Consider the following 24,737-nt stretch of genomic DNA (forward strand, 5'->3'; position numbering starts at 1 on the left):
TTGTGTACTTTTGTAGCTATCAGTTGTAGATAAGAACTTCTGCACAAAGTATTAACTTTGGTTTCTCATGGTACATTGTGAAGTTGCTTTGATGGGTTATCATTGATCCACTCCTCCCCACCCCCCGCCCAACTTTCTACCAACCCAAGTAAAGTGCTATTTCAATGAGCAGTTAATTATCATTTACCAAAAAAAATACATCCTCACTTGTTGAGGACTGAGATTTATATTATTGAGTGAACATTCTGCTTACGAGGGTATTATTCAAATAAGTAAACAAATATGGAAAAACAATTAAAGCAGCCACTCTAACATTCTACAATCACCCCAAATGACCGGATGATAAAATAGTGCCAAACGCCTTCTTTAATTTCTAGTCAGAACTATTGTAAAGCTTTGCTCAGCTGAATATTTTGGCATCATTCCCTCCCTTTAAGATTTTAGGCCCATGCAGCTAGTTTAAGCCGAGAAGTGACTTGCTCTTTGACATTCAATAACCATGCACATGGTTAGACAACCACTCTCCTCTGCTGCGTCATCAGCGAAAGGAATATATAAACACTCTCCCCTCTGGTTCTCTCCTCAAAGTACCGTCAGAGGTCCTGGTTGACCCACTGGGTGGTCACACTTCACATGAGCCTTGACAGCAAGTGTCAACGACCTATTTGACCACGCTGTCTTCATACACGCACGCACTTTCCAGCAGGAGTTATTGGACAGCAATCAGGAGGGACTCCTCATTGATTTTCTCCTCACCTGCCCCACACGTCCTAGCCCAGGGATACTGCGGCATCCCCCACTGCTTTCCTGGTTGAAATCACCTAACTCAGCAAGGGGTTGAATTAGGGTCACCAACTCTGGAGAAAAAGAGAAGGCGGAGGGTGACCTGATAGAGGTCTTTAAAATTATGACAGGGGTTCATAGGATAGAGGTTTCCACTTGTGGGAGAATCCAATAAATATAAGGCAGTCGCTAATAAATCCAATAAAGGATTCAGAAGAAACCTCATGACACAGAGTGGTTAGAATGTGGAACAAGTAGTTGAGGCGAATAACAGAGACATTTAAGGGGAAGCTAGGTAAACACTCAAGGGAGAAAGGAATAGAAGGGTATGCTGCTAGGGTGAGAGGAAGTAGGTTCCTGTGGAGAATAAACACTGGCACGGACCAGTTGGGCACAATGGCCAGTTCCTGTGCTGTACATTCTCTGTAATGAAGCCGGTGACAGTGAAAGCCATGCGCCATTTTAGGTGCTGTTTGGATCACTGGACCCAGCTGCCGCCATTTTGACGCCGAGACACTTTAAAGAAAAACACCTGGGCTCTTTATAAAAATATACAGGCTGCAACTTTTGTTTTAACTGCAAATTCCCTGAAGTACTTCATACAAATAGAAAAAAACACAATTTAGAAAGTGGGCGCGGCACGGTGTGTCCGGGCCGTGAGTCACTTCCTCTTTCGGGTGCAGTGGTGCGGACGCGGGTTGTTCTGGTGAGTCAGTTTCTCGCGGGCCGCCGCTGCTTTGCTGCTTTGAGCCTCCCTCCGCGCCATCTTGTCGCCCGACGACGGCCCGTCCTGGTCTTTGTCCCTGTCGGCGGCCGTCCGCAAACTGGATCGCAAGTGCGGCCTGCGGGGCGGCGGAGGGCCGGTATCGGTAGGGGCCGGAGTCCCCGAGTCGGAGCGGGACGACGCTCCCCTCAGGCTGTGGAGTGGCTCCTCCCGGGAGGCCGCCCGGGGGTTCTTCTCGGGGGCCCGCCGGCTCCGCGGGCCCACGTACACGTTGAGCTTGCCGAAGGGAGACTCGGGCGTATTTCTCCGGAGCGGCGACAGCACCACGTTCTTCTGCTCCGAGCCCAGCAGCGAGCGGGACAGCGAGGTCTGGCGGGAGCTGGAGCTCTTGGACGGGCAGTCGCTGCCCGGGTTTTCCCCCAGCGCCCGCTCCTTGCTCTTGGCGGCTCCGCCGCCCGCTTTCACCGCGGCCTTCAGGCGGGATTTGCGCTCGTCGGCGGGCCGCCCCATATTGATGTCGGGGCTGAGGCTGCGGAAGAGCTGGCGGACGTGGTGGGACGAGCGGCTCATCAGCTCGGCGCTGAATCTGCCGGGCGGCGTCTTCAGGATCCTGTTGGTGGCCGGGTCGTAGTACTTCACCGGACACTTCTTGTACTTGTATTTGGTCGGGCTGGCACTGTCCTCCGAGGCCTTGGACATCTTCTTTCCTTCCCTGGAAGCGGCTTGCGCCGCCGACGTAAAGTCTGGCGAGGAGAGGACGTAGATGACCGTCCTGGGCTGGACTGGGCTCATGATCTTGCTGTAGGACCTGGGCAACCTCAAGGAGCACAGTCTGGTTTTCATGTCAGACCTCTCTTCCTGCTCTGGCCCGCTCCAAATGTTCTCCGGCTCCTGCTCTAGCCTTCTGGACTTCTTTTTGATCACTGGGTAGCTGACCTCACTGGTTTGGGTGGCGTGACTGACCTTGACAACCTGGCATCTGGATGCCAAGCGACAGTGCCTCAAGGCTGGCTTCTTGCCCAGTACCGGCTTGCACAGCACAGGGGAAAGCTTGGCCTCATTGTTCCCCTCTTGCAAGTGTGGCAGTGTTTCAAGCATAGGGACATCAAGGCTACTTTCAGCTACCACCTTTGACGTGTCTTTCATGCCAGATCTGTGCTTCTTCCTTTGCTTCTTTCCATGGTTGGCCAAAGACTCACTATCAAAATAACACAGATATCGCCCCTCCTTGAACTCTTTCACAAGTGCCTCCACTTTCAGATCATCTTCTGCCATAATTTCTGACCACGTCTTTCCAGCAAAAGATGCAGGCACGTACGGTAGTGACCGAAGCTTCCGCTCTATTTCAAGGGGTTGCATTTTTTCTTCAAAGTGTTCCACTTTCACATGGTACTCTGAAGGGGCAGGATTTTCTTCCATTTTGTCACACTGGTCTGATTGGAAATGAAGCACTGAGCTCAACTGAATTTTATAGCCACGATCTTCGAGGGTTATTTGGGTGTCTGTAAACACCTCCAAATCCTTAACTGCTGTCCTTGAACAGTCCTTCTCTACCTTTATAGAAGCATCCCATTCAGAGCTGCTGGTAGACTTCAAGCGTCCCAGTTGACTGCCAAGAGAACAAATGCTGCCCCCAGAACTACCCACGTCGTCACCTGTGCCCTGGCGGTGCACGCCAGATTTTCTTTTACTCGAGAGGGTTAAAGACAGCATTTTCTTGAAGCAAGATGCTGTATCCCGTATTGCCTGTCTGCTGCAAACCATTTCACAACTGTTCGAAGGTGTACAAGTATGGTGATCTCTTTCAGGGGTCCATTTTGTCACTGGAACACTGGTCTGTGGGCCTCTCTCTACTGTTTTTATTTGCTTTTCAAGCTGACAATATGTAGGCACTCCTTTCACCTCCGCTGCTAAATTCTCACTGTCGCTGTCTTGCGGGTGTGATATTTGCCTGTTACAATATTTCTGAATGACTGTCTCAATGGTCTCCGAGACCAAATCCTCTATGCGGTCTGCCATTTTGGTTTCTTTCAGCGTACTCAGGCAAGTGACAGTGTTCATGTTCTGTGGTTTGCATTCCTCAGTTTGGCTTGGCCCACCAGTACAGCATAGGCTACTGGCCCCTGCAAAGTCCCTGAGTTGAGGAAGAGGCGGTCCCACTAATGTGCCCTGAGAGTTAACATTGTGCAATTTGGAAAACCTAAAAGCTGGCCCTGAGGAGACATTAGGAAAGTTCATTTGAGGAGATGTAGGACTCCAATGTTCAGGGTGCTCACATCTGTGAGGGCTGATGACTATGGGTTTATCATGGTCCTTTATTCCTTTCCTTGGTACTGGCTTATATAGCCCCAAACTGAGGCAATGTCCTTGCCTATCCACTTTATTGCAAGATAGGATGCCCTCACTCACACCTAAAAAAGCAGTCCTGCGTAACTCTTTATGGATAGGGGAGTTGATGTCAACCAACTGCTCTCCAGATGCTGGCTCTTTAATGATGGTGCCCTTTCTATTTAGTAGATCCCCAATGGGCAGTGAAGATACAATGCTGCCTTTGGCCCAATTGCAACTTGTAGTGTTCCTCCCAATCAGCAAGTGTGCCGATCGGATGGATTCGTTATCTGTGCTCGGTAACTCCTCTCTGGTTCCAACAGTCTCCTTGTCATCTTGATAATGCAGGTCTGCCAACTCCTTCTTGGGAACAAGCGGGGCACTAATTGATGGCAGGTCCATGTACGTTGACCTGAGGAACACAAATAGATGTTACCGCGTGGGAGAAAAAAATATAACAACCCTCCCGCAAGAAATTAGGATCAGCTGGTTTCTTGGTTCATGTTGATTCCAGCAGGGGAGCAAATTGGTATGGCAAGTCACCCCATTGCATCTCCCACCACTGAAGCATGCTTTATTGAGCCGTCTCACTTCAGCCAGGGAGAACACCTGGTATTGGAACTCCCTTCCCCTTCAGGAGGGAACACTTGACATTTGTATCCTCTTGGGAGGAACTCTTAGTGCTGGTTTCTCCTCCTCCTCCTCTCCAGAGATACTCCTGGTACTGGTTACTCATCCCATCCCCGGGGAGGAACTTACGGCACTCCCTCGAAGAAGTGCCCGGCATTGGTACTCCCCTACCCCCGATCATAGGGGAACACCAAAGAATGAAAATAAAAGGACTTGCATTTATATAGCACCTTTCATAACCTCAGGAACACAGATCAACATTCTGCTTTTATTTAGTTGGGACTAGGATAAATTTCAGCATTAACAGTTCTATTTTTCAGGCGGTTATCACAGTCCTGCATCCTTGGAAGCCTCATCAATAGAGGCTTCATCCGAACACGTTACTTTTTTCTAACCATTAAAATATTCCTGGTGCTGGAGGCCTTATAACCTGGCCATTGTAGAAACACCAGGGAGCTAGGCCACCCCATTTTCAATAATTTGTACCTTAAAATATCACGGTTTTATCTTTTATGTCGTCGTTACAAAAATGAGGACATTATGTGCGTCGACAGCGACAGATGGCTGCACACAGCAGCCAGCTGCTAACTGGCAGAGAGTTACAGGATTACAGACCAACACGTCTAAGGCTGCCTTTCTTTACCTGTTGTCATTGTATCTGGAAGGATGGTATTGTATGACATCCTGCAGGAAGCGCTCCATGAGGCTTTTAGCCGCTACCTGATTCCTGGACTCGCTGGCAAACTGCTTGTGCCGAGTGGTCTGGAGGTGCTGAACCAAAAATAAAGTGTGGTCAATCAAAGTGAGCGCAATTCGACCAACATTAGACTCAGTTTTACTGTAACAGCACGGTGGCATAGTGGTTAGCACTGTTGCCTCACAGCGCCAGGTTCAAATCCGGCCTCGGGTGACTGTCTGTGTGGAGTTTGCACATTCTCCCCGTGTTTGCGTGGGTTTCCTCCGGGTGCTCCGGTTTCCTCCCACAGTCCAAAGATGTGCGGGTTAGGTGGATTGGCCATGGAAAAAAATTGGCCCTTAGTGTTAGGGGGGATTAATTTGTGGGGTTACGGGGATAGGGCTTGGGTGGGATGGCTGTCGGTGTAGGGACCGGGTGCTAGGGTTTGGATGATCAGCCATGATCTCGTTGAATGGCGGAGCAGGCTCGAAGGGCCTACTACTGCTCCTAGTTTCTATGTTTATTCCCACCCCCTGCCACACTTTTCTTTGCCAGCTCCTCCCTTCCTCTCCTGACGGCAGTTGACTCTTGCTGGGGTACAGTTTCAAGCATGCCAGCAACTCTCTCGGTTAAGTGCCATCCCCAATGAGCGCCACTAGACAACATCGTTGGGCTATTCTCCTACCCCACCACAGCAGAGCCCGATCCCATTTTCTTTCATGGGCTCTTTAACAGGCATTGATGGACAGTAATTAATATTGGGAAGCCGGACGCATTTTTCTCTCACTGGGAGCCGCTGCAGCCAATCGTAGCCCTCTCCCCCACTCAACTGCTGCGGCAGCAGTGATCGGCGCAGGTTGGGAATGGAGCCTGGTATCTTGCTGCTCAATGGCTAAGCTGCCAACAGCCATCTAGTGGGCGAGGTCGCACACTTTCTAGTTTTAACCTAAAATTCTGCCTAGCTTCACATTTGCTCTACCAGTGTACCTGCTCCCAGACCTTCACTGGTTGGTCGGTCATGAGATACCAGCGAGGCAGGACGCCCATGTTCAACCTTCCTTCATCTCTGCAGAGGTGATGCAGTCCCCACCCAGCTCCTCCCTGTCTGGCGTGAATCAGACATCAGCTCAAGAACTGAGCCTGGGGAGGAAATAATTGAACCTGCAACCACCAACTCCTGGTGTTACCATCAGACCCGTAGTGCTCAAGGATGCCCAATAAATCAGCTTTATTTTAATACAACTTCTCAGCTACCCTTCTAAGCTTCCTAAATTTTTGCACTCATCAAGGCGAGGGATGTCAGTGCTGGGAATGGATCTCTCCACATTTCAGAATGACTTGCATTTATTTTTCAAGCACACTTGAGGGGAGCAGGGAAAAGAAAAAATATTTGCATTTATGAATCACGCCTTTCGCAACCTCCGGATATTCCAAAGCGTTTTACAGCCAATAAAGTAAGTTTGAAATGTAGTCACTGTTGCAATGTAGGAAACGTGACGCCCAATTTGCACACAATAAGGTCCCACAACCAGCAATGTGATAGTGATGTTGGTTGAGGGATAAATATTGGCCAGGACACTGGGGAGAACTCCTCTGCTCTTCGAATAGTGCCATGGGATCTTTTACATCCACCCGAGAGGGCAGACTCTGTTCAATGTCTCATCCGAATGACGGCACCTCAGACAGTGCAGCACTCACCCAGTACAGCACTTGAGTGTCAGCCTAGATTTTGTGCTCAAGTCTCAAGTGGGATTTGAACCCACAACCTTCTCTGACTCAGGCAACAGTGCTACCGCATATTCATTACAACCATTTTCAACCCCAGTAGAATAGACAATGGATGAAAAGCACTGTTGTGGGGAAGCAGGGAAAGACAAAGCATAACAAATGAGAGGAAACCAATGCCACAGGCAAATGGTCATCAAACCAGAATTCCTTTTGTAATTTATACAGTATGAGAGTTTTTCGTTGTAGCATAGACTGCAGTTGATTCCCCAGTACCTGGGTTATTCCCTGTATAATAGGGTGTATGTTACTCTCTGATAACGCACGGTGAGGCTAATTTTCAACATAAGTCAGTTCTAAACGTTTCAGCATTTCTGCAGATCTCACTAGAACTATAATGTGTTAACAGCATTCAATTTTCATTGGTTGGTCTTGGAGAATTATTCACAGCTACAGATGCAGGGAGCACACTAGTGGTGAGAGAGGAAGACGGGTTGATTCTGAGTGCAGAGTCCAGTCACTCACTTGATGCTGAGCAAAAACCATGGTAGATTGTCTCTCAAACGGAGGGGGGCTAGGGCCAACTCGACAGTCTCCAGGAATGATGGGGGGTTTCTGGTCTGTCTGGCTTAGTACCATACCAAGTAGAGCCATTACCACCAAGCCATTGGAGCAACTTGGAAGCAGCCATAACCTAGTAAATTATATACTATGGAGGTGTCAAAATGAATGCTTGATGCCCATCGCATTCAATAAGATAGCAACATTGGTGAGCAAGTTTGAAGCAACAATTCCACCACCTGCAAGTTCAGATGGTACCCCTGAATCATTTGTGAAATTACTGCCTCAGAACTCACCGCTATTACTCAATTTTATAGCACATAAGGAGGCTCATCGTGCCTGTGCCAGTTCTTTGAAATCACTATCTAATTAGTCTCACTCCCTTGCTCTTTTACCACAGCTGTGCTAATCTTTCCTTTTCAAGTATACTGTATATCCAATCTCCTTTTGAAAGTTACTACTGAATCTGCTTTCACCACCTTTTCATTCTAGATCATAACACTAAAAAAAAAATATTCCCCACATCTTCCCCTGGTTCTTTTGCTAATTACTGTGAATCTGGTTACTGACTCACCTGCCAATGGAAACAGTTTCTCCTCATTTACGTGATCAAAATCCTTCACAATTTTGAACACCTATATTAAAATCTTCCCTTCACCACCTTTGCTCCAAGGAAAAGAATCCTAGCTTCTTTAGTCTCTCCACATAACTGAAGTCCCTCATACCATTCATATCAATCTCACTTTGCACCCTGTCCAAGGACTTGGCATCCTAAAGTGTGGTGGCCAGAATTGGACACAATATTCCAGCTGAGGCCTAACCAGTGATTTATAAAGGTTAAGCATAACTTACTTGCTTTTGTACTCTTTGCCTCTATTTATACAGCTAAGGGTCTTGTATTTTAAAACAGCATTATCAAATTGTCCTGCCATCTTCAAAAATCTGTGTATGTGAACCCCTTGGTCTCTCAGTTCTTGCACCCCTTTAAAATTTTATCATTTAGTTTATATTGCCTCTCATTTTCCTCCCAAAATACATCACTTCACAAGTAACATTTCAACTGGAAGGGGGCAATGAGATGGGACTCAGATGACAATGCAGCAATTGTACTTGGAGAAAGCCCTTCCAAATTAATGACCCACCATCAGCATTCAGCCACTACATGCACACACGTGGAGCTGGTACAAGGCAAAATAAAAACAACAGCACATAGAAAAGGAAGCAATAGATCCAAGCTCGAGCCTGCCGAAATCCAGAATCACTTTACCAAGGAACCCAATGTTCGGTTCCAGTTGTAATCCTAAAAGCAGGCTCAATTTTGAAGATCTGTACCATGGGACCATTTCATAATCCATTCAGAAGTTCATTCTACTGAAAGATCTACCCAAACAATTAGACTCTGGGAGCAGCTCGTACCTCCGGATAATATTTAGCAGTGAACTGATAAATGAAAAATTGGATAACAGCCATTTTTGTTTTTACAAAGTTTTTATATATATTGCAAGTTATTTCCTGGCACTTGCTCCTCATCTGTCCAGAGGTTGAGCATTCGCCTGCTCCTAGACCACTGCCAAAAGAGAAAATAATTAAGTTTCTCAGCCTATGCTTTGATCTGTCAGGGCATCAGATTGGGGGCAGGGGGGGGGGTGCGCGAAGGGGCTATAAATGGCCTCGGCACTGATGGCCTACAGAAGGGGGAACAAGAAATAACCAGGACAAAAGCAAAATACTGCGGATGCTGGAAATACTCAGCAGGTCAGGCAGCATCTGTGAAGAGAAACAGTTAACGTTTCAGGTCGATGACCCTTCGTCAGAACTCATAGCCAGCAAGAAATAGCCAGGCTTCACCGCCTTGATTGTCACCCAGTGACCCCTGTTGGAACCTTCACTGGTGTGAACTCAGCTCTGATGCCCCCATGGCAAGTTGGCCTGCCAACATCACCCTCTAGCCTCCCACATGGGAGAGTGGGCACTTAGGTCAGGTACAAATGAGTCATATGTACTTGCGGAATGTCAGCCAGAACATCAAGAGAACTTGCTGCACTTCAAACCTAAACCACCGGAACAGGCAGAGGTGGGCTTATGTAACGTACTCAACAAATAGCATCTTTAACAATGAAAGAAAGACTTGCATTTCTAGCGGTTTTCATAACCTCAGGATGTTCCAAAGCGCTTTACAGCCAATTAAGTACTTTTGAAGGGTGTCACTGTTAACCAATTTGCACACAGCAAGGTCCCACAAAAAGAGATAAGTGACCAATTAAACTGTGATGTTGGTTGAGGGATAAATATTGGCCGGGATACCAGGGAGAACTCCACTGCTCGTCTTCAAATAGTGCCACGGAATCTTTTACATCCACCTGAGCGGGCAAACAGGACCTCGGTTTGATGGCACCTCAGTGCAGCACTCCCTCAGTACTGCACTGGAGTGTCAGCCTAGATAATGTGCTGAAGTCTCTGGAGTGGGGATGAAGCTTCGCCCTCCCCATTCAGAAGTGAGCATGCTAGCACCGAGCCAAGGCGATTATGGACAAGGCTGGCATCCTCAAGTATTGCTGTGCTGGATTAATTTTTTTTTTTTACATAATAGCCACCGACAGAGACTCAACCTTTAATAAAAAAAACATTATTGTGCCCACATGCAATCCTCACCTGTTCCAGACAGGCGTACAGCTCTTGACAACAGCCGCAATAGCCCCTCCTGATCTGCCTCGGGAACGTCTCTGGAATAGGCTGCTCCGCGTATGGTCCGTCGCTGCTGCAAAGGCCAAAAGCAGAATAACTGAATTAAACACACATCACGCGGCAATCTGAGTTGTGCCAAGCTGGGCAGGGTTTTAAGCAGAACCGGTAAATGATGGAATGAAGCTATGTGCAAAAGATGTGGGACATGCCCGTCTGATGCTTTCCCCAATAAGGACGCACCTCTGCTGAGTATCATTATGCGGCTATGGTGGTGTAGTGGTTATGTTACGAGTGGACTAGTAATCCAGAGAATGGAGTTCAAATCCCACCATGCAGTTTCAGAATTTCAATTCAGTTTTTTTTTTAAAAATCGAAATGAAAATCTGGTATTTGTAAAAAAGTGACTGAAGCTGTTGGATTGTCGCAGAAACCCAACCGGTTCGCTAATGTCCTTTAGGGAAAGAAACCTACCATCATTACCCGGTCTGATCTATACGTGACTCCAGTCTCACACCAACGTGGTTGACTCTTAAACTGCCTTCTGAATTGGCCTAGCAAGCCATTCAATTGTATCACCACCTCAGGGAAACTAGGGATGGGTAATAAATGCCAGCCATGCCCTCATCCCAAGAATTAATAAAATGAAGGTGAAAAACAGAAAGCATGTTTCCAGACGGAGAACAGTTCTCACATAGACTCTCCCAGAGATTAAGCGCCTGGTTAAGCTTGGTGCCTAATGCACTGAGAATTTTCCTTCCACTTCATGTAACATATACAAGTTGTAATCACTTCCACGTTTTACCCTCTATTGCTACTGTATTGCCACAGTCACTGCAGTTTTCTGCCCTTCTCCCCTGGTGTCAGATGCCCTCTTTCAAGTGGCTGATCTTCACATGCGAGCCTAGACAGTGATGCCTGTAGTGTGGGATACGCCAGAGCAGAGTCCCTTCCTGTCCTCTCACACTTTCTAGCTGTGGAGGGAGGGAGTTGTCACAATCAGGAACAGGAAACTCAGCTGATTTTTTGTTGTTGCCCACTTCCCTAGCCCAGGCACATGGAGGATCTATGCTAAGATCAACTAACTCATCACACACCAGTGGATTTTACCCAGGACCTTCCTGGAGATAACCGTGCCGCTGCTGACCTGATGCTGCTACTAGGTGCCCAAAGCGTTAAGTGTTCCATGTTGTACTCACTTTGATGAACACAAATGCACAGTAAAGTACATATATTCAAAGGGAGATCATTGTTCCTGCTGCAAAATAAACAATTCAGTTGCAGCTCCCCGCACTTGTTCCCACATCTAAAGAACTTTTAGTTGCTTTCTACCCGAACCTGTTGCCGATGAATATTCCACTGACTGATTTTCAGTGGCCTGAGACACTCCCCTTCAACAAAAAGAACACACCACCATTTTCTTTTCCCAATATCCCAACTTTCTAAATACCACTTGTGCTGCTAAATCACAGTGAGGGGTGTTAGTGCTGTAAAGTATGGCACTTTACTCTGTGGGCAACCATTGCCCAGGCCAGTGTAAAGCTGACTATACTCTTCCCCAATGCCTTTCAGAAAAAAACCTTACTGCATCAATGTGACATTTTTCATTTCTCACATCAGGTAGCATGTAGCCTCTGAATGAGGCTGCCACACTCAGGGGCAGTTTTGTGCCATGAGCCCACACCTACTAGGAGTTGGGTTAGGACTGCTCAACACCTTTTCCCACAGGACCCTCACAACCAGCAGAGGAGATCAAGCTGGATTGAAAGGATCCCAGAGCAGAAAGGCCAGTGACTAACCCAATGCATCATCCAGTCCCTTCAAATGCCATCATAACCCAATGCATCATCCAGTCCCTTCAAATGCCATCATTTGCTAATGAAAATGTTTCAATCTCTGCCATATTATATCCCTTTCCCTGAATGTCACCTCTTTCCTACATGCAGCTCTACTTGTTCTTTGATATTTTGCACAATGTGAACACTCCAAACAAAATCCTTTGACGACACTTTCCCTAAGGCAGTTGAAACTTCAATAATATGTCCTTGACACCATTTCTAATTTCCCTCCTTAACCATTTAGCTGTAGGTTTTGGTAACGGCCTTCTAATTCTGCATGGTGTGTATGCAACCTGCTTCCTCTCCCAACAGATCCCAATCCCTTTTTGTTTGCCATTTGTCCTGTAGGGTTGTCCGACTTACCTGGCACAGTCATTCATCTCTGCGAAGCACTCACTCACTCCCCTTTGTGCATCTGTCACAGATCAAATGAGAATTAAATATTATTGAATTCTACTCTCAAGAATTTGCTGGTTACAAATTCAGGTATTGCTTTAGATATTCTCTCAGGTACATTGGTCCCAGTAACATATGTAAATTTTAGATTTAGGGGTGTCCCTGTACTGCGCCTTATCCAAATATAAAGAAAGAATTTGCATTTATACAGCGCCTTTTACAACCTCAATGTCCCAAAGAGCAATAGTCAGTTAAGAACTTTTTGAAGCGTAGTCACTGTCGTAATGTAGGAAATGCAGTAGCCAAACTGCGCTCAGCAAGCTCCCACAAACAGCAATGAGATAATGACCAGACAATCTGTTTTTAGTGATGTTGGTTGAGGGATAGATATTGGGCAGGACACCAGGGAGAACTCCCCTGCTCGTCTTTAAATAGTACCATGGAATCTTTTATGTCCACCCAAGAGGGCAGACGGGTTTAATGCCTCATCCAAAAGACAGCAACTCTGACAGTGTAGCACTCCATCAGGAGTGTCAGCCTAGATTTTGTATCCCAAGTCCCTGGAGTGGACAATCTTCTGACTCAGAGGAGAGAGTCTCCTACCAACTGAGCCACAGATATTTGCCAACATAACCCAGGGGTGTACTAGCCCTCCCTCGTGATCTGAAGTGGATAATTTTGTCTTCACACATGGATCTTCAATGTCTTGGAAGGGGGAAACAAAGGAAACACTTGGTAATACACGGACAAGTCATTAAGCAGTTATATTTCACAGTGAGTGAACATACAGATCAACAGATCAACAGCCGAGGCCACCATGGTTCCATATCCTTTAGTACCCTGACCTAACAAATCCAGAAGAGTCATAACAGCACAGGAGGCCATTAGGCCCACTGAGTCCGTGCCGGCTCTCTGTAGAGCAATCCAGTCAGTCCCATTCCCCCACTCGATCCCCGTAGCCCTGCAAGTTTATTTCCATCAGGGTGACCAAGGCTGGGAATTCAACATCCAGGGGTATTCAACATTCAGGAAAGACAGGCAAAAAGGAAAAGGAGGTGGGGTAGCATTGCTGGTTAAAGAGGAGATTAACACAATAGTAAGGAAGGATATTAGCTCTGATGATGTGGATTCTGTATGGGTAGAGTGGAGAAATACCATGGGGCAGAAAATGTTAGTGGGAGTTGTATACAGACCCCCAAACAGTAATGGCATTAAAGAAGAAATCAGAGACGCGTGCAGTAACGGCACAGCAGTTATCATGGGTGACTTTAATTTACATATAGATTGGGCTAACCAAATTAGTAACAATACTGTGGAGGAGGAATTCCTAGAGTGTATACGGGATGGTTTCCTGGACCAATATGTCGAGGAACCAATTAGAGATCAGGCCATCTTAAACTGGGTATTATGTAATAAGAAAGGATTAATTAGCAATCTTGTTGTGCGAGGCCCCTTGGGGAGGAGCGATCATAATATGATCGAATTCTTCATTAAGATGGAGACTGAAGTAGTTGACTCAGAGACTAGGGTCCTGAATTTAAATAAAGGAAACAACGATGGTATGAGGCACGAGTTGGCTAGAATGGATTGGGGAACGTTAAAGGTTGACGGTGGATAGGCAATGGCAAACATTTAAAGATCGCATGGATGAACTACAGGATTTGTTCATCCCGGTTTGGCATTTAAATAAAACAAAAAAGTTGACTCAACCGTGGCTAACAAGGGAAATTAGGGATAGCATAAGATCCAAGGAGAGGACATATAAATTGGCCAGAAAAAGCAGCAAACCTGAGGATTGGGAGCAGTTTAGGATTCAGCAAAGGAGGACAAAGGGATTAATTAAGAGGGGGAAAATAGAATACGAGACTAAGCTTTCAGGGAACATAAAAACTGTAAAAGCTTCTATAGATATGTGAAGAGAAAAAGATTGGTGAAGTCAAGCGAATGGCCCTTGCAGTCAGAATCAGAATTCATAATGGTGAACAAAGAAATGGCTGACCAATTAAATACATACTTTGGTTCGGTCTTCACAAAAGGAGGGCACAAATAACCTCCCAGAGATGTTGGGGAACATAGGATCTAATGAGAGGGAGGAACTGAATGAAATCAGTATTTGTAGGGAAATGGTGTTAGGGAAACTGATGGGATTGAAGGCCGATAAAGCCCCAGGGCCTGATAATCTACATCCTAGGGTACTTATGGAAGTGGCCTGAGAAATAGTAGATGCATTGCTGGTCATCTTCCAAAATTCTCTAGACTCTGGAACAGTCCCCATGGATTGGAGGGTAGCTAATGTAACCCCACTATTTAAAAGAGGTGGTAGAGAGAAAACGGGGAATTATAGACCGGTAAGCCCGAGATCGGTAGTGGGGAAGATGCTAGAGTCCATTATAAAAGGTGTAATAGCAGAGCACTTGGAAAACAGTGACAGGATCGGACAAAGTCAACATGGATTTACAGAAAGTAAATCATGCTTGATTAATCTACTGGAATTTTTTGAGGATGTAACTGGTAGAATAGATAAGGGAGAACCAGTGGATGTGGTGTATTTGGACTTTCAGAAGGCTTTCGATAAGGTCCCACATAAGAGATTAGCGTGCAAAGTTAAAAGCACATGGGATTGGGGGCAAGGTACTGACTTGGCTAGAGAACTGGTTGGCAGACAGGAAGTAAAGAGTTGGAATAAACGGGTCTTTTTCCAAGTGGCAGGCAGTGACTGGTGGGGTACCGCAGGGATCGGTGCTAGAACCCCAGCTATTCACAATATATATTAATGATCTAGACGAGGGGACTAGATGTAATATCCCCAAGTTTGCAGACGACACAAAGCTGGGTGGGCGCGTGTGCTGTGAGGAGGATGCAGAGAAACTCCAGTATGATTTGGACAGGTTGGGTGATTATACTGCATCTGCCCAATGTGGATAAAAGTGAAGTTATCCACTTTGATGGCAAAAACAGAAAGGCAGAGTCTTATCTGAATGGCAATAGATTGGGAAAAGGGGAAGTGCAACGAGACCTGGGTGTCCTTGTGCACCAGTCGCTGAAGATAAGCATGCAGGTGGTTAAGAAGGCAAATGGTATGTTGGCCTTCATAGCGAGAGGATGAGTACAGGAGCAAGGATGTCTTGCTGCAGTTGTACAGGGCCTTGGCGAGACCACACCTTGAGTATTGTGTGCAGTTTTGGTTGCCTTATCTGAGGAAGGATGTTCTTGCCATGGAGGGAGTGCAGCGAAGATTCACCAGACTGATACTTGGGATGGCAGGAATGACGTATGGAGAGAGATTAGGTCGATTGGGCTTGTATTCGCTAGAGTTTAGAAGAATGAGAAGGGATCTCATTGAAACTTATAAAATTCTAACAAGACTAGACAGACTAGATGCAGGAAGGATGTTCCCAATGGCAGGGGAGTCCAGAACCAGGGGTCACAGTCTAAAGATAAGGGGTAAGCCATTTAGGACTGAGATGAGGAGGAATTTCTTCACCCAGAGAGTGGTGAACCTGTGGAATTCTCTACCACAGAAGGCAGTTGAGGCCAATTCATTAAATATATTCAAGAAGGAGTTAGATATATTTCTTAAGGCTAAAAGGATCAAGGGATATGGGGAGAAAGCAGGGACAGGGTATTGAATTTGGATGATCAGCCATGATCTCATTAAGTGGTGGAACAGGCTCGAGGGGCCGAATGGCCTATTCCTGCTCCTATCTTCTATGTGCCTATCCAGTCTCCCCTTGAAAACATTGAGTGTCTCCACTGCCACCAATTCCATCGGCAGCGAATTCCAGGTCATCAGCACTCGCTGCGTAAAAAAGCTTTTCCTCACATTCCTCCTGTATCTCTTGCCCAAAACCTTAAATCTGTGTCCCCTAGTCTTTGTACCATCAACTAGTGGGAGCAGCCTTTCCCCATCTAGCCTATCCAAACCCGTCATAATCTTCTATACTTCGATCAAATCACCCCTCAACCTCCTTTGCTCTAATGAAAACAAATCCAGCTTCTCCAACTTGTCCTTGTAGCTAAGATTCCCCATCCCCGGAACCATTCTAGTAAATCTCCTCTGCACCCTCTCAAGGGCCTTCACATCCTTCCTAAAGGGTGGTGACCAGAACTGGACGCAATACTCCAGTTGTGGCCTAACCAGCGCTTTATAAAGGTTCAGCATAACTTCTCTACTTTTGTACTCAATACCTCTATTTATGAAGCCCACGATCCCATATGCTTTGTTAACCACTCAATGTCCTGCCACCTTCAGGGACCTATGCACATTAACTCCCAGGTCCCTCTGTCCCTGCACACTCTTAAAATGGTGCCATTAAGTGTATATTACCTCTCCCTGTTCCTTCTGCCAAAATGCATCACCTCACACTACTCTGTATTAAATGCCATCTGCCACTTGTCTGCCCATTCTGCTAGCCTTTCTATGTCCTGTTGCAGTCGATGGATATCATCACTGCTTGCCACACCCCCAAGTTTTGTGTCATCAGCAAATTTAGAAATTCTATTCTGTATTCCAATACCCAGGTCATTTATATACATAAAAAACAGTGGCCCCAGCACTGATCCTTGGGGAACACCACTATCTACCATCCTCCAGTCTGAAAAAGAGCCATTTACCACAACTCGCTGTTTTCTGTCCTTAAGCCAATTCCTTATCCAAGCTGCCACTGACCCACCTATTCCATCAATCTCAGTTTTGAAATTTTCAATTGACCCCCAGCCTCAACAGCTTTTTGACAGTGTTTTCTGGATTTCTACTACCCTGTGTGTAAAGAAGTACTTCCTGACAACACCCCTGAACGGCCTAGCTCTATTTTTAAAGGTTATGCCCCTTTGTTCTGGACTTGCCAATAGAGAAAATAGTTTCTCTCTAGCTACCCTAACACATCCTTTAATCATCTTAAACACCTTAATCAGATCATCCATTAATCTTCTATATTCAAGGAAATACAAACCTAGTCTATGCAACCTGTCCTCATAAAGTAACCCTTTTAACTCTGGTGAATTTGTACTGCACCTCCTCCCAGACCAATTTATCCTTCCTGAGGTGGAGTGGCGAGAACTGAAATAATCTCTCTCACTGGGTCAAAATCCTGGAACTCCCTCCCTAACAGCACTGTGGGAGTACCTTCACCACACAGACTGCAGTGGTTCAAGGTGGCAGCTCACCACCACCTTCTCAAGGGCAACTAGGGATGGGCAATAAATGCTGCCCTCGCCAGTGACGCCCACATCACATGAACTATATATATATATCTTTTACATTTGTGAGCTTAGAGTGTTAGCCTGGTGCAGTGTTTGTCCCCATGTCAGGTTGTGGGTTGAAGCACACCTCCAGGCTTTGGGCGATAATCAAGGCCGACAGTTCAGCACAGCCTTTTCAGGGGTGCCATCTGTCAGCTGAGACATTAAACTGAAATCCTATTGACCAGTTCGTGTGATGGAATAGATCCCAGGGCACTACTTAAAGAGAAGCAGGAAGTCCTCCCATTATCCTGGCCAACAGTCCTCCCTTAACTCAACATCACCACCTGAGATAAAGAATAGATTTGCCTTTCTAATCTAGGCTGGCAAATCTATTCTTTATCTCAATTTATTAACTTAAAAATCCTGTAGCACATCTTTCAGCACCCAGTCCCCTCTAAAGGCTGGAAAGAACTGAATTTAAGATGGCCACCACAAATCACATGACATCAACTACTAATGAGATTACAGCATATATCCCAAGGCAGGAAACAAACAACCAATCACAATACTTCTTACTAAACAAAGAATAATCACCACACCACCAAAATAAAAACGGATGAAGTGGTTATTGAACACATTTGTGGGACCTTGCTGCCTGGTTTGCCTACAGTTACTAACTTTAAAAAATTGGCTTTTTGTAAAAATCACTATATAAATGCAAATTTGTTCACCTGGTGAATGTTGGCAGGCTGTTTTACTAAATAGCCCATCACATCCTAATGTCCATGTGTGTTCTTTTAGGCAGGAATCAGTGCACTGATTCGGACCCTGACTTATCGGACGCCTCCCTAGCCCAAGTGCAATGTGCCCTTTCTGCCTGTGTTCACCTAAGTCACTACAGAGCTGGGATTGAACTTGGTTCAGGCTGTGCATTTATCAGGGAAGCTGCATGAAAAATTTAAGAATTTATGTATTTAATAGAGCAGTACAGGAAACTTTGGTTTATCTGGAGGTTAACTGTCTGGAATGCTCGATCCACTGGCAAAATTCAGGAGTAAGCTTTTTTTCTTTTCGTTGCTTTTTTTCCCCCCCACCAGTCAGGCTCTGCAAGGTCTAGCTAAAGCTGTTGCTTAGCTACAGAGATGCTTGAAAGCTACGGCCGACTGTTTAGAAGCTGTACAGGGTTTGTTGCTAGATAAAGCTCCGTGGCCTAGAAATTCAGTCGCGTTTGCGCCCACTTATTGGCTAAAGAGTGGTTTGCGCCGGAAGTTTTTTAGTGCCCGAAATTCAGTTGGTCCCTAACATTGGCGTTAGCCGGTAGCGCTGCGCCGGCACCGATGACGTCATCGGTGTGCGCAGCGCCCCGGTTCCAATGCGATTCCGTGCCGACTGCCAAATTCAGTTGCGGCCGCCTCGCCCGTAGCAGCCGCAAACAGCGTTTGAAAAACGGGGCCTTGCAGCTCCGAGAGGCCGGCGCATAAAGGTGGAGGGGCGGCCGGCGGCCGATTGGCCGCTCCTTCCTCCCCGGACTCCCACACCACCCCCCCGCGGCATTGGTGTCTGACCCCCGCGAGCCCGGCACTTCTCCGTGGTGCCGGGCTCATTTGCCGGGGGAATCCAGCGGCGATCTCACGGCTGCAGGCAGCTCCTCCTTAAGAGAAGGAGGAGGCCTGCAGTACCCCAGCCTGCCGCACCGCATCGGGTGGCGCAGCGGCAGCTGGACGCCTGAAACCAACTTTCAGCGCCCCAAGCGAGGCGGCCAAACCCTGCAATAGCGCCCGCCTCCGTCTTGGGTCGCTGCAACTGAATTTCAGGCAGGCGCTACGGGAATCCGGGCGAGCGCTAAATTTCGGGCGCTAAAGACCTGGCGCGGCGATAGCGAATTTCTAGGCCCGTATGTTTTAACATTAGTGCTGGTTTGTCCGGCAGTTTTGATGGGACGGCAACAGCTCGGTCCCGTCGGTGCCGGATATCACAAAGTTTCCTGTATATAGATGTCAGCCATGGCTCAGTGAGGTAGTATTCTAGCCCGAGTTAGTTGGTTGTGGGTTCAAGCCCCACTCGAATCTTGAGCATAATAATCCAGGCCGACACTCCAGTGCTGTACTGAGGGAGTGCTGCACTGTCGGAGGTTCCGTCATTCGGATGAGGAGATGGGGAGTTCACCCCCGGTGTCCTGGCCAATGTTAATCCTTCAACCAACTTCACAAACAGATTATCTGGTCATTATCACATTGCTGTTTGAGAGAGCTTGCTGTGCGCAGATTGGCAGCCGCGTTTCCTGTGGCTACACTTCAATAATACTTAATTGGCTATAAAGTGTTTTGGGATGTCCTGAGGTTGTTAAGTGCTGTATAAATGCAAGTCTTTCTTTTACAGTTTTAAACTGAATCCCTCAGTTTGAACATATATTAAAAATAAAATTTCCGTTAATTTTTCTTTTTGCCTTACAACATGCTTGAACTCAGGCAGGACCACTGCCCACTCTCTGGTTAGCAGCCCCATCAACCAGCCAATCAGACTGCCCTCCATGCACTCTCATCCCAGCCAGTACTGTGCTGCTCTGTCACTGAGTGACATCCGGTGTCTCCACATGGTGTAGGCTTACCTTTGGCCTGTGCCTATTTATACACCATGTGCTGTGCGAGTATTGTCGGGTTATTTTTAACCTGGCTGTAGTGGGACTTCTGGTTAATTTCCTCACCATCATTACCAACCGAAAACAAATGGGGTAGACATAGAAAAGATGTTTCCACTTGTGGGGAGTCCAAAACAAGGGGCCATAAATAAGAAAGTCACTAATAAATCCAATAAGAATTCAGGATAAATTTCTTTACCCAGAGGGAGGTTAGAATGTGGAACTTGTTACTACTCAGGATGGTAGCATAGTGGTTATGTTACTGGACTAGTAAGCCAGAGGCCTGAACGAATGATGCGGAGACGCGAGTTCAAATCCCACCACGGCAGCTGGGCAATTTAAATTCAGTTAATCAAATAAATCTGGAATAAAAAGCATAGTAACTATGATGAAACTATCGGATGGTCATAAAAACCCATCTGGTTCACTAATGTTGTTTAGGGAAGGAAATCTACCGTCTGTGGGTCTGGCCTATATACGACTCCAGACCGCTACGAAAAGCAAAGTAAGAATAAAACTGGACTAGGCACCGGCTTCAGACACGAAAACAGTCAACCCTGCAAAGTCCTCCTAACTAACATCTGGGGACTAGTGTCAAAATTGGGAGAGCTGTCCCACAGACGAGCCAAGCCCAACAGTCATACTTATCAGCCAACGTCCCAGACTCCTCCATCACCATCCCTCTGGTGGGTATGTCCTTTCCCACCGCGGCGGAGGCACAGTGGTACACAGCTGGGAGGGAGTGGCCTTGAGAGTCCTCAACATTGTCTCATGGCATCAGGAATGGTAGCGTAGTGGTAATGTCACTGGACTAGTAATCCAGAGGCCTGGACTAATGACCCAGAGATGTGAGTTCAAATCCCACCACGGCAGCTGGGGAATTTAAATTCAGTTAATTAAATAAATCTAGAATAAAAAGCTAGCATCAGTAATGGTGACCATGAAACTATCGGATTGTTGTAAAAACCCATTTGGTTCACTAATGTCCTTTAGGGAAGGAAATCTGCCGTCCTTACCTGGTCTGGCCTATGTGACTCCAGACCCACAGCAATGCGGTTGACTCTTAACTGCCCTCTGAAATGGCCTAGCAAGTCACTCAGTTGTAACTAACCGCTACGAAACAAAATAATAAGAATGAAATCGGATGGACCACCCGGCATAGAGCTCGGCTACGGCCACAGCACACCCAGCCCAGTCGACACTGCAAAGTCCTGCTCACCAACATCTGGGGACTTGTGCCAAAATTGTGTGCGCTGTCCCACAGACTAGTCAAGCAACAGCCTGACAGTCATACTCACAGAATCATACCTTTCAGCCAATGTCCCGAACTCCTCCATCACCATCCCTGGGTATGTCCTGTCTCACCGGCAGGACAGACCCACCAGGGGTGGCGGCACAGTGGTATACAGTCAGGAAGGAGTGGCCCTGGGAGTCCTCAACATTGACTCTGGACCCCATGAAGTCTCATGGCTTCAGGTCAAGCATGGGCAAGGAAACCTCCTGCCGATTACCACATACCGCCCTCCCTCAACTGATGAATCAGTACTCCTCCATGTTGAACACCACTTGGAAAAAGCACAGAGTAGCAAGGGCACCGAATGTACTCTGGGTGGGGGACTTCAACGTCAATCACCAAAAGTGGCTCAGTAGCACCACTACTGACCGAGTCCTGAAGGGCATAGCTGCCAGTCTGGGCCTGCGACAGGTGGTGAGTGAACCAACAAGGAAAAACCTACTTGACCTCGTCCTCACTAATCTACCTGTCGCAGATGCATCTGTCCATGACAGCAGCAACCACCGCACAGTCATTGTGGAGACGAAGTCCCGTCTTTACACTGAACACCCTCCATCGTGTTGTGTGGCAGTACCACCGTGCTAAATGGGATAGATTCAGAACAGATCTAGCAGTTCAAAACTGGGCATCCATGAGGCGCTGTGGGCCATCAGCAGCAGCAGCAGGTGGTTATGGGCCCTGACAACATTCCGGCAATAGTACTGAAGACTTGTGCTCCAGAACTAGCTGCGCCCCTAGCCAAGCTGTTCCAATACAGCTACAACACTGGCATCTACCCGGCAATGTGAAAAATTGCCCAAGTATGTCCTGTCTACAAAAAGCAGGACAAATCCGACCCGGCCAATTACCGTCCCATCAGTCTACTCTCAATCATCAGCAAAGTGATGCAAGGTGTCGTCGACAGTGCTATCAAGCGGCACTTACTCAGCAATAACCTGCTAACTGACGCCCAGTTTGGGTTCCGCCAGGGCCACTCAGCTCCGGACCTCATTACAGCCTTGGTCCAAACATGGACAAAAGAGCTGAACTCAAGCGGTGAGGTGAGAGTGACTGCCCTTGACATCAAGGCAGCATTTGATCGAGTGTGGCATCAAGGAGCCCTAGCAAAACTGAAGTCAATGGGAATCAGGGGGAAAACTCTCCATTGGTTGGAATCATACCTAGCACAAAGGAAGTTGGCTGTGGTTGTTGGAGGTTATTCATCTCAATCACATGACATCACTGCAGGAGTTCCTCAGGGCAGTGTTCTAGGCCCAACCATCTTCAGCTGTTTCATCAATGACCTTCCCTCCATCAGAAGGTCAGAAGTGGGGATGTTCGCTGATGATTGCACATTGTTCACCATTCGGGACTCGTCAGATACTGACGCAATCCGTGTCCATATGCAGCAAGACCTGGACAACATTCAGACTTGGGCTGACAAGTGGCAAGTAACATTCGCACCACACAAGTGCCAGGCAATGACCATCTCCAACAAGCGAGACTCTAACCATCTCCCCTTGACATTCAATGGCATTACCATCGCTGAATCCCCCACTATCAACATCCTGGGGGGTTACCATTGATCAGAAACTGAACTGGACCAGCCATATAAATACTGTGGCTACAAGAGCAGGCCAGAGGCTGGGAATTCTGCGGCGAGTGTCTCACCTCCAGACTCCCCAAAGCCTTTCCACCATCTACAAGGCACAAGTCAGGAATGTGATGGAATACTCTCCACTTGCCTGGATGAGTGCAGCTCCAACAACACTCAAGAAGCTCGACACCATTCAGGATAAAGCAGCCCGCTTGATTGGCACTCCATCCACCACCTTCAACATTCACTCCCTCCACCACCGGCGCACTGTGGCTGCAGTGTGTACCATCTACAAGATGCACTGCAGCAACTCGCCAAACCTCCTTCAACAGCACCTTCCAAACCCGCGACCTCTACCACTTAGAAGGACAAGGGCAGCAGACACATGGGAACATCACCACCTACAAGTTCCCCTCCAAGCCACACACCATCCTGACTTGGACCTGTATCGCCATTCCTAAATCCTGGAACTCCCTTCCTAACAGCATTGTGGGTGTACCTACACCATATGGACTGCAGCGGTTCAAGGCGGCGGCTCACCACCATCTTCTCAAGGGCAATTAGGGATGGGCACTAAAAATGCAGGCCTAGCCAGCGACGCCCACATCCCATCAATGAATAAAAAAGAATTGTATTCCACCACAATCTGTAACCTCATGGCCCGGCATATCCCTCACTCTACCATTACCACCAAGCCAGGGGACCAACCCTGGTTCAACAACAAGTGTAGAAGAGCAGCACCAGACGTGCCTAAAAATGAGGTGCCAACCTGGGGAAGCTGCAACACAGGACTACATGCATGCTAAAAAGCAGAAGCAGCATGCTATAGACAGGGCTTAGCGATCCCACAATCAACAGATCAAATCAAAGCTCTGCAGTCCTGCCACATGTAGTCATGAATGGTGGTGGACCATTAAACAACTAGCGGGAGGAAGATTCTCCAAGAATATTCCCATCCTCAATGATGGTGGAGCCCAGTACGTGAGTGCAAAAGACAAGGCTGAAGCGTTTGCAACCAACTTCAGCCAGAAGTGCAGAGTGGATGATCCATATCGGCCTAGTCCAGAGGTCCCCACCTTCACAGAAGCCATTCTTCAGCCAATTCGATTCACTCCACGTGATATCAAGAAACGGCTGAGCGCACTGGATACAGCAAAAGCTATGGGCCCCGACAACATCCCGGCTACCGTGCTGAAGACCTGTGCTCCAGAACTAGCCACGCCTCGAGCCAAGCTGTTCCAGTACAGCTACAACACTGGCATCTATCCGACAATATGGAAAACTGCCCCGGTATTCACAAACAGCAGGACAAATCCAATCCAGCTAATTACTGCCCCATCAGTCTACTCTCAATCATCAGCAAAGTGATGGAAGGGGTCATCAACAATGCTATCAAGCGGCACTTACTCACCAATAACACTGATGCCCAGTTTGGGTTCCGCCAAGACCACTTGGCTCCAGATCTCATTACAGCCTTGGTCCAAACATGGACAAAAGAGCTGAATTCCAGAGAGTAACTGTTCTTGACATCAAGGCAGCTTTTGATCGTGTGTGGCATCAAGGAGCTCCAGCAAAATTGAAGTCAATGAGAATCAATGGGAAAACTCTCCATTGGCTGAAGTCATGCCTAGCACAAAGAAAGATGGTTGTGGTTGTTGGAGGTCAATCATCTCAGCTCCAGGTCACCACTGCAGGAGTTCCT

General features: G+C 47.2%; 1 protein-coding gene across 3 annotated transcripts in view; it reads right to left on the reverse strand.

The window, feature by feature from the left end:
- Positions 1-205: 205 nt before the first annotated feature.
- The window catches only part of zdbf2 (zinc finger, DBF-type containing 2), a 33,119-nt gene continuing 8,587 nt past the window's right edge, over positions 206-24,737 (reverse strand). For 2 of the 3 annotated variants that reach the window (XM_085985451.1, XM_085985450.1), the window contains 4 exons: positions 12,311-12,362; positions 10,080-10,185; positions 5,109-5,236; positions 206-4,247 (listed from right to left, as the gene is read on the reverse strand). In XM_085985451.1, coding sequence (XP_085841577.1) covers positions 1,445-4,247; positions 5,109-5,236; positions 10,080-10,185; positions 12,311-12,327 — 3,054 coding nt within the window. In that variant the 5' untranslated portion in view covers positions 12,328-12,362 and the 3' untranslated portion in view covers positions 206-1,444. Of the gene's footprint in view, positions 4,248-5,108; positions 5,237-10,079; positions 10,186-10,914; positions 11,084-12,310; positions 12,363-24,737 lie in introns of all 3 variants that reach the window. The other variant, XM_085985452.1, reaches the window with a different exon arrangement.

The sequence above is a fragment of the Somniosus microcephalus genome, chromosome 4 (genome assembly GCF_052327205.1).
Source record: "Somniosus microcephalus isolate GS21.2 chromosome 4, FLI_Smic_1.0, whole genome shotgun sequence".
Taxonomy (NCBI): Eukaryota; Metazoa; Chordata; class Chondrichthyes; order Squaliformes; family Somniosidae; genus Somniosus; species Somniosus microcephalus.